The sequence below is a fragment of the Callorhinus ursinus genome, unplaced genomic scaffold (assembly GCF_003265705.2).
Source record: "Callorhinus ursinus isolate GAN/ISIS: 27379988/994484 unplaced genomic scaffold, GSC_fseal_2.0 scaffold2, whole genome shotgun sequence".
Classification (NCBI taxonomy): domain Eukaryota; kingdom Metazoa; phylum Chordata; class Mammalia; order Carnivora; family Otariidae; genus Callorhinus; species Callorhinus ursinus.
The window spans coordinates 86,143,107-86,153,952 of record NW_027397064.1 but is presented as its reverse complement, the minus strand read 5'-3'; the positions used below and the strand labels follow the sequence as shown (position 1 = coordinate 86,153,952).

At 33.2% G+C, this 10,846-nt stretch overlaps 1 protein-coding gene across 1 annotated transcript in view; it reads right to left on the bottom strand.

The window, feature by feature from the left end:
- Positions 1 to 10,846, bottom strand: part of LRP1B (LDL receptor related protein 1B) — a 1,894,461-nt gene that overhangs the window by 750,865 nt on the left and 1,132,750 nt on the right. The window contains exon 14 of the mRNA XM_073905704.1: positions 8,813 to 9,002. Coding sequence (XP_073761805.1) covers positions 8,813 to 9,002 — 190 coding nt within the window. The remainder of the gene's footprint in view (positions 1 to 8,812; positions 9,003 to 10,846) is intronic.

Sequence of the window (10,846 nt, the reverse complement as noted above, 5' to 3'; positions counted from 1 at the left end):
TTTTAGAGTCATATTCTATCCCTTCATAGTAGTTAACCTTATTTCTGTTATATATGTATAAGTTGTTCTTTCTTTAAAATTTTGGGATATAGTTTCTTCTAACAGACCAAAATATACCCTAAATCTCTGGTGTATGGCTTTGTTCTAGTCTCCTGCCTGATCACATTCTCTCCCCCCACTTTTTTTTTTTTGTGGTTCTTTTTTAATTTCTCTTCTTTCTTTTTTCAACCAACTTCTTCTCAATTACTTTTATAAAATCTTTTAAAATTTTCATCTTTACAGTCATATTCCATCCCTTCATCGTATTTACCCTTATTTTTGTACATATATAAGTTTTACTTTCTTTAAAATTTTGGGAGGCAGTTTCTTCTAACAGACCAAATACGCCCCAAATCTAGTGTGTGGCACTGATCTATTCACCAGCCTGATGATGTTTGATCATATTCTTTTTTTTTTTTTTTTCTTTCTTTCTTTCTTTCCCTTTCTTTTCCCCCCTGGTCTCGGGTCTCCTAGATTTGTTTAGTATATATTTTTCTGGGGTCACTGTTACCCGGTTAACATTTTGTTCTCTCATTCATCTCTTCTCCTCTGGACAAAATGACAGGATGGAAAAAATCACCTCAAAAAAAAAAAAAAAAAGAATGAGAGGCAGTACCAACTGCCAAGGACCTAATCAATAAGGACATTAGTAAGATGTAAGAACTAGAGTTCAAAATGAAGATTATAAAGATATTAGTTGGGCTTGAAAAAAGCATGGAAGATACTAGAGAATCCCTTTCTGGAGAAATAAAAGAACTAAAATCTAACAAGTCGAAATAATAAGGCTATTAATGAGGTGCAATCAAAAATGGAGGCTCTAACTGCTAGGATAAAGGAGACAGAAGAGAGAATTAGTGATATAGAAGACCAAATGATGGAGAATAAAGAATCTGAGAAAAATGAGATAAACAACTACTGGATCATGAGGGCAGAATTCGAGAGATAAGTGATACTATAAGATGAAGCAATTTTAGAATAATTGGGATCCCAGAAGAAGAAGAAAGAGAGAGAGAGGCAGAAGGTATATTGGAGCAAATTATAGCAGAGAACTTCCCTAATCTGGGGAAGGAAACAGGCATCAAAATCCAGGAGGCACAGAGAACCCCCCTCAAAATCAATAAAAATAGGTCAACACCCCAACATCTAGTAGTAAAACTTACGAGTTTCAGAGACCAAGAGAAAATCCTGAAAGCAGCTTAGGGCAAGAGGTCAGTAACCTACAACAGTAGAAACATTAGTTTGGCAGCAGACCTATTGACAGAGACCTGGCAGGCCAGAAAGGACTTGCATGATATATTCAGAGCACTGAATGAGAAAAATAGGCAGCCAAGAATACTATATCCAGCTAGGCTGTCACTGAAAATAGAAGGAGAAATAAAAAGCTTCCATGACAAACAAAAACTAAAGGAATTTGCAAACACAAAACCAGCCCTAAAAGAAATATTGAAAAGGGTCCTCTAAGCAAAGACAGAGCCTAAAAGTAGCATAGGCCAGAAAGGAATAGAAACAATATACAGTAACTGTCATCTTACAGGCAATACAATGGCACTAAATTCATATCTTTCGATAGTTACCTTGAATGTAAATGGGCTAAATGCCCCAATCAAAAGACACAGGGTATCAGATTGGATTAAAAAAAAAAAGTCCCATTGATATGCTGCCTGCAAGAGACTCATTCTAGACCCAAAGACACCTCCAGATGGAAAGTGAGGGGGTGGAAAGCCATTTACCATGCTAATGGACATCAAAAGAAAGCTGGGGTGGCAATCCTTAGATCAGACAAATTAGATTTTAAACCAAAGACTATAATAAGAGATGAGGAAGGACATTATATCATGCTTAAAGGGTCTAGCCAATAGGAAGATCTAACAATTGTAAAAATTTATGCCCCTAACATGGGAGCAGCCAATTATATAAGGCAATTAATAACAAAAGCAAAGAAACACATTGACAACAATGCAATAATAGTAGGGGACTTTAACACACCCCTCACTGAAATGGACAGATCATCTAAGCAAAAGATCAACAAGGAAATAAAGGCTTTAAATGACACACTGGATCTAATGGACTTCACAGATATATTCAGAACATTCCATCCCAAAGCAACAGAATACACATTCTTCTCTAGTGCCCATGGAACATTGACCAGAACAGATCACCTCATAGGTCACAAATCAGGTGTCAACCAGTATCAAAAGATTGGGATCATTCTCGGTGTATTTTCAGACCACAGTGCTTTGAAACTAGAACTCAATCACAAGAGGAAAGCTGGAAAGAATTCAAATACATGGAAGCTAAAGAGCATCCTACTAAAGAATGAATGGGTCAACCAGGAAATTAAAGAAGAATTAAAAAAATTCATGGAAACCAATGAAAATGAAAACACAACTGTTCAAAATCTTTGGGATTCAGCAAAGGCAGCCCTAAGAGGAAAGTATATAGCAATACAAGCCTTTCTCAAGAAACAAGAAAGGTCTCAACTACACAACCTAACCCTACACCTAAAGGAGCTGGAGAAAGAACAGCAAATAAAGCCTAAACCCAGCAGGAGAAGAGAAATAATAAATATCAGAGCAGAAATCAATGAAACAGAAACCAGAAGAACAGTAGAACAGATCAACAAAACTAGGAGCTTGTTCTTTGTAAGAATTAATAAGATTGATAAACCCCTGGCCAACCTTATTGAAAGAAAAGAGAAATGACCCAAATCAACAAAATCATGAATGAAAGAGGAGAGATCACAACCAACACCAAAGAAATACAAACAATTATAAGAACATATTATGAGCAACTATATGCCAGCAAATTAGATAACCTGGAAGAAATGGGTGCAGTCCTAGAGATGTATCAACTACCAAAACTGAACCAGGAAGAAATAAAAATCCTGAACAGACCCATAACCACTAAGGAAATTGAAACAGTAATCAAAAATCTCCCAACAAACAAAAGCCCAGGGCCAGATGGCTTCCCAGGGGATTTCTACCAAACCTTTAAAGAAGAATTAATATCTACTCTTCTGAAACTCTTCCAAAAAATAGAAATGGAAGGAAAACTTCCAAACTCATTTTATGAGGCCACCATTACCTTGATCCCAAAACAGACAAAGACCCCATCTAAAAGGAGAATTACAGACCAATATCCTTGATGAACATGGCTGCAAAAATTCTCACCAAAATACTAGCCAATAGGATCCAACAGTACATTAAAAGGATTATTCACCACGACCAAGTGGGATTTATCCCTGGGCTGCAAGGTTGGTTCAACATCCACAAATCAATCAATGTGATACAATACATTAGTAAAAGAAAGAACAAGAACCATACTATCCTCTCAATAGATGCAGAAAAAGCATTTGACAAAGTACAGCATCCTTTCTTCATTAAAACTCTTCAGAGTGTAGGGATAGAGGGTACATACCTCAATATCATAAAAGCCATCTATGAGAAACCCGCAGTGAATATCATTCTCAATGGGGAATGACTGAGAGCTTTTTCCCCTAAGGTCAAGAACACAGCAGGGATGTCCACTATCACCACTGCTATTCAACATAATACTAAAAGTCCTAGCCACAGCAATCAGACAACAAAAAGAAATAAAAGGCATCCAAATCAGCAAAGAAGAAGTCAAAATCTCATTGTTTGCAGATGATATGATACTTTATGTGGAAAACCCAAAAGACTCCACCCCAAAACTGCTAGAACTCATACAGGAATTCAGTAAAGTAGCAGGATATAAAATCAATGCACAGAAATCAGTGGCATTTCTATACACCAACAACAAAACAGAAGAGAAATTAAGGAGTCGATTCCTTTTAGAATTGCACCCAAAACCATAAGATAACTAGGAATAAATCTAAGCAAAGAGGCAAGAATCTGTACTCAGAAAACTGTAGAATACTCATGAAAGAAATTGAGGAAGACACAAAGAAATGGAAAAATGTTCCAAGCTCATGGATTAGAACAACAAATATTGTGAAAATGTCAATGCTACCTAGAGCAATCTACACATTTAACGTAATCCTTATCAAAATACCATCTACTTTTTAAAAAGAAATGGAACAAATAATCCTAAAATTTGTATGGAACCAGAAAAGACCCCAAATAGCCAGTGGAATGTTGAAAAAGAAAAGCAAAGCTGGCAGCATCACAATTCCAGACTTCAAGCTCTATTACAAAGCTGTCATCATCAAGGCAGTATGGTACTGGCACAAAAACAGACACATAGATCAATGGAACAGAATAGAGAGCCCAGAAATGGATCCTCAACTTTATGGTCAACTCATCTTCGACAAAGCAGGAAAGAATGTCCAATGGCAAAAAGACAGTCTCTTCAACAAATGGTGTTGGGAAAATTGGACAGCCGCATGCAGAAGAATGAAACTGGACCATTTCCTTACACCACACACAAAAATAGACTCAAAAATGGTTGAAAGACGTAAATGTGAGACAGGAGTCCATCAAAATCCTAAAGGAGAACACAGGCAGCAACCTCTTCGACCTCAGCTGCAGCAACTTTTTCCTAGAAACATCACCAAAGGCAAGAGAAGCAAGGGCAAAAATGAACTACTGGGACTTCATCAAGATAAAAAGCTTTTGCACAGGGTAGGGGGATGGGTTAGCCTGGTGATGGGTATTAAAGAGGGCACATTCTGCATGGAGCACTGGGTGTTATGAACAAACAAAGAATCATGGAACACTACATCAAAAACTAATGATGTAATATATGGTGATTAACATAACAATAAAAAAATTAAAAAAAACTAAATTATATAGACAATGAAGAAAAAAAAAGCTTTTGCACAGCAAAAGAAACACACACATACATTCTATTAGGAGCCTAATTAGTCTTTTGGGCTATTTTTTGATGGTGATTATTTCCAAAATGGAAAATTTGGAAAGAAAGACGAATTTTGTGATGATGGCCCTATCACTAAATGTAAATCTTAGTAGACTACACAATAATGTGGTTAATAAACAAGTCACATACTAAATAAAAATTACTGTGTCTGATATATTAATGCTTTGTAATATAAGATCTCCTAATCCTGAGTTCTATAAGGTAGTCAAGAACTTTACATTTTTTAAAAAAAGTTTTGAATAAAAATTTATCAATGACAGAACTACAATCACTACAGAAAATACTCTTTTCCTTCTATCTAAAAGTATAGTAGTTTTATGTTTTTTTTTTTAATTGGCCACATAAATTCATCACATAAAACACTTCAAGGTCAGACAAACCTGAATTTGAATCCCAGTTTTTCCCTGGCTCATTGTTTCCTGTGGTCAAATGGCTATATCTGCCTGATCTTTGGGTTTTTCATATGCACAATAGAAATCGATAGTATCTACCTTAAATATCTTTTATGAGATTCAAATAAGAATATTTAGCCCATTTCCTTATAGTTAGAATTACAGTTAATTATTAGTTAATAAATTTCATATATTTGGCATAGAAGCTAATCTATTATTTTTAATTCTATATAAGAAAATATTCATTAATCTTTTTAGATATTGCACTTAGTTTTGAATATCTTATTCTCTAAAATGTGGGGGGGGAGTGTGCTTTTGAACCTAGAGAATAAACAGGGAAAAGTGTTAGTTTTATACAATTGCTGTGCTTTATCTGAGAAATTTCGGGAAAGGATTTTAACAATTCTTCTAGATATCTAATGTAAATGAAAAAGAAGGAAAATTTATCAATTAAATCAGAAGAAACAGCAATAGCATATGAGAAAAAAATGTTTTGGCATTACTTAGGAATTCATTCCTAAGGGTACACTTCTGTTTAGTATGGTTGTAAATCTACCTTCCTGAAATTAGCTGTTATATTAACAAATAATTTGATAAAAGACTTTCTGATCTGGAGAGGTCAAATTAGCTGACTAATTTTCTGACACCAAGTCTAAAAGAATTTAGATGTTACATTAATATGAATGTGAATTTTATATTAATAACATTCCTGGATATTTCTCATGGTATTCCTATTGGGTGGGATGTGTGTGTGTATGTGTGTGTGTGTATGTGTGTGATATAATCTAGCATCTACGTATATACGTGTGTTTGTGTGTGTATATATATATATATATACACATATTCTCTCTCTCTATATATATATATATATATTCACAGATACATGTATAAATACTACATATAAGTTTATATAAGGTATATAGTCATATACATAGTTTCTCAGAGAGTGAAAATACAAGACTATATAAGACTACTTTATCCCATTCCATGAAGAAATAGTGATCTGTACCTATGTAGGAAGATGGTTTTCTATTCAATTCCAACTATTTTATTCTTAGAAAAACAGTCTAACAAGACAGTATGTAACCAAAGTTTGAGTGCCACTGATTGTGTGTTTCTAAATATTTATTAATATCTGATGTTCACAAGATGCAAAGAGAAATGTCATTCACTTTCTCATGAGAGAAAATTATAATATGGTAAGATAACATGTCTGCATTTGAACATCTGAGTGCATTTTGCTTTATAATCTACCTATTCTGATTAGTTTAGTAAAAATATGAAAAACTTAAATCTTAAGTAGGTTATCCAATTCAATGTCTTTTGACTAAATGAAAAATATTTTGGCCAGACATCCTCTCCATACTCTATTACCTATTCAAAAGATCCACTTAAGTACTACTCATTCCTTAGCTACAAGAAGACTGGGTAGAAAACTCAAACTAATTGATTATTTCACCTAAGTTTATGAAAAATAAGCAATCAATTTGCCCAAACACATTATTTCAGTAAGACAACATAATGGTTTCTATAATAAAGGTTGTATAAAGAGTTTAGTAGTTAGGGCTAAGCTTTCATTTTAATGTGACTTTAATTAACAATTTTTAAAAAGCACTTTAAAAAAGCATTGTCCATCCAAGAGATAGCATTGAACAATTATATGCCAATGGAACTGTCTAGAACACCAGGCATATTTCCTCATGAAATACAGGAGTACATTCCACATAGTCCTATCAGAGGCATGTGCTCAATTGTATATGATTGTGATACATTGTTCCTTTCAATATTTACTTAACATTTTTATATGGAAGGAGACTTTAACTAAATGCATCCTTATAGAGAAATGATAAAGGAAAATTGATATAAAATGTGTGGGAGGTACATGTAATGACAATTAAATAGTGATTTAATCCTTACAGGAATTTTATGAAGAAAGCATTTCTTATCTTTGTTAAATCTTTTATGATATGTCTAAAGTTTCAGAATAAAAAGTGTTGGAACCTGGATGTGAGCCCAAGACCATTTTACAGTAAGTCAGGTGTTTCTTATCTCACATGCTGCATTTAATTCATCAACTTTCTAAAACCACTAGAAGTTTGAAGAAAATGAAGATTCTGAAAACATCATGGAATTTGTCTAGAAGGAGTTCAGCAATGATATTCAAGATTAACAATTTCTGAAAAGAATGGAAATAGGAAATGGGATTGTATACTGATTACTGTAATAAAATCTAGGAAACCAATGATTATGAAATTAGAGGGTACAACAATCAGGAAAGGAAAACCCTACAGGAGATGAGAAGAGTTGTTCTTTTTCAGGGTCTTGCCTCCAGTTCGGGGTAGACTCTCCATAATGGTTGGGGAAGGGAGGGGGTAAGGAGCAGGACATGAATATAATAGAAAATATTAGCATTTTATCTATCTAGACAATTGTTACTATTCTTCATTACTTGTCCAAAAATACAGCTTATACCACTTCAAATAATTTCACTTTTATTCTTTTTAAAGATTTTATCTTTCATTATCTATTGAAATTTCTTACTCTATATACTTCCATTATTTTATAAAATTGCATTTGTATCCCAATGAGGCAATTTTAATACAGTAGGAAAAAAAAAAAAACAAGCACTTCAATGAGATAGTTTGCTTTTAAGATATCTGATTTAGCTGAAATATCTTAAAAAAAATCTCTTACTACTAGATAACTTTCTATTGACAATATATGCATTGAAAAACTCAGGATATTATTTTTTCATCCTAAATTTATTGAAATGTCTGCTCATTAAGTTTTCACAAGAATATCTCCATAAATAAAAGGAACAGTGACTATTTAGATTCATAACAAAAGTCTACCACACAATTTACTAAGCTGTTTTCTTTGTTTAATACCTAAATTCTGAGTCATGCAATTTGTAGATGGCCTAATAAATATTAATAACTCATGTAGATAAAATGTACAGTAACATTACCTGATTTTAATAAGACATGAATATCCTGGTAGATTATTTCCCTTTCATAACATCTAAAATAATTAAATGTTCCTTAAATGGACATGGCACTAATCAGATAAATATACTAATATACTTTTTACAATACTCTTTTCATAGTATGACTTATTTTAAAATATTTTCACATAATATTTCTTTCCCATGAAAAGTTTTTCTCGCTGCTCACAATACTTAATCTTTAAAACATTAAGTGGATCTTTTTCCTTTTTACTTTAAATAACTGTCTTCTTCAGTCTTCTTTACTCTAAATAACATGAAGATAACATGAAAAAGGAAGCATTTGGAGAAATCCTTGAACTTCACCCAAATAGAATTCCCAGTTACTTGCTTAAGCTATTTTCAACAATAAATAATAAATGTTTATTGTAACAAAATCTAAGATTTGATTGACTCTGGAGTGACTAGACACCTTTTATCATAAAACTTAAATGACACTGTCAAAATAAAAACTTTTGTAAATACTGTGAAGTATTAGTGTAGGTAAAACTCAGAAGAAATTTTATATGGTTTTTAATACCTTGTTGCTTTCGTGGATCATAAATCTGAAGCCCAAACAGGGGTGGTCTTTCACGCCTCAGTAATGTCACCTCGTTCGTTATCAAATCTAGTTGAAAAATGGAACCGTTCATATAATCGGTCCAGAACACATAATTCCCATGATGCGAGAGTCCAAAAGGATGGTTCAGCTCTTTCCCACTGTAAACAATCTGTAAAATATAAACACATTGTGAAAAATCAGAACTGACCTTTAAAAACATAACTAAATATTTATAGAAAATGATATTCAAATAAGTATAATAGATAATGATCTAACTAATATCTTAACTCATTTTCTTTCAGTATATTTGAAAAATGTATTTCACAATGTGAGCATATTTTTCTGCTTTTAGGACATGTTATTTGAAGGAGGCATTTGTATTTCATCCATTTAAATCCTCTCGTATATGACATTACTCATATGGTCAAGAAATACAAACATTAAAATGACTTTGCCTGACACTCTTTCCTGCTCTTTTCTTTATGATATTCCAGTATCATAACCTGGAATAGAAACTGATCTGAGCAATTAGTGTCATTATGTGTATTGTGATATTGCTTATCCAACAGCCAAGGAATAAAACATGGTCTTACAACATTGGGAGTGTAAAGGATTCTCCTACTTAATTGGGCCAATGCAAATTGAAGAAATCGGGGAAACGACAGGAATGGAGGTCAAGTTTTTAATTTTGAACATAGTAACATTTATTAGTAGTAAGTAGATAAACAAGACTCACTGGCTAATTTCAGTTCTGGTTTTCTTAGTATATTCTTTACATTCTAGTTGTATTTTGTTTTTGTCTAACTGGAACAAACGTGTGATAAGTGCTGTTTCACATGGAGGTTTGTAGAAAAGGAATCAGGAATCACACTTTCAATAATAATATCTTTTCACCGTTCACCATTTATAAAGTGATATTGTATACAATATGAAAAAGTATTTTGTATTCACTCTATTTAAATTTAAAGAATTGAAGAAGTTATCTAAATATTGTGGGGTTAGAAATTCAAATTTTGCTCCTCTTATCTGAATTCTTCATGTCACATTTTCATATACTGAATAATTAAGATAGTTTTTTACCTTTATTTTCTCACCTACATGAAGTCTAAAATATACTAGCCATTACAATGTTATCTATGTGGTGTACATATCAATATCTTTATTTTATTTATTTATTTTTTATTTGACAGAGAGAGAGTACAATCACAGGGAGTGGCAGGCAGAGGCAGAGGGAGAGGGAGAAGCAGGCTCCCTGCCAAACAGGGAGCCCGAAGTGGGACTCAATCCCGGGACTCCAGGATCATGACCTGAGCCGAAGGCAGCCGCTTAACCATCTGAGCCACCCAGGTGCCCCATATCAATATCCTTAAAGGAGTCATACGCATTTATTTGGCACCTGTTAAATATGTGACATTAGGTTAAATGCCAATCAATTTTACTATTGGGGGAAAAATACTAAAAGCATGGTTAGAGTCAACCAATGATTGAAGTAGTCTTAACTTCTTACTGTACTGTTTATTTCTCAAACAGAATTCATAATGAGTAGGCTAGGCCAACTGTGCAGTCTTTCTTTCCAAAAAGAAGTATAGTATCAATGGAAGCATTCTGATAATTTCTAACATTCTATTTTCTATTATGTAACTAAACAATTGAAGTCAGTTTATAAAGTTATATGCACTCAGGTTATTATAAGATAAAATGTAGAGGTGATGTTCTCTTAACACGGCTTCTGTTGGCACACAGTCAACTCCATCCTCCATTTTACTCAAGAATTTCAAAAGCGTTTGCAATGATCCTACCCAAAGAAGCAAGAGGAAATTGATATTTATTCATAGCAATAGGCTTGAAGTCCAGTTCATTTTTGTGTTTCAATTCCACTGTCATGAAGTTCTTTATTTAAGTAAATGCACTATAATTACTTTTTCATAATATATAGGTTAAATTTCACCTGCAAATATTAAAGATATTTGAATAGAGTTGGGTTTCTTGGTCATAGCAAACTCATAAATGATG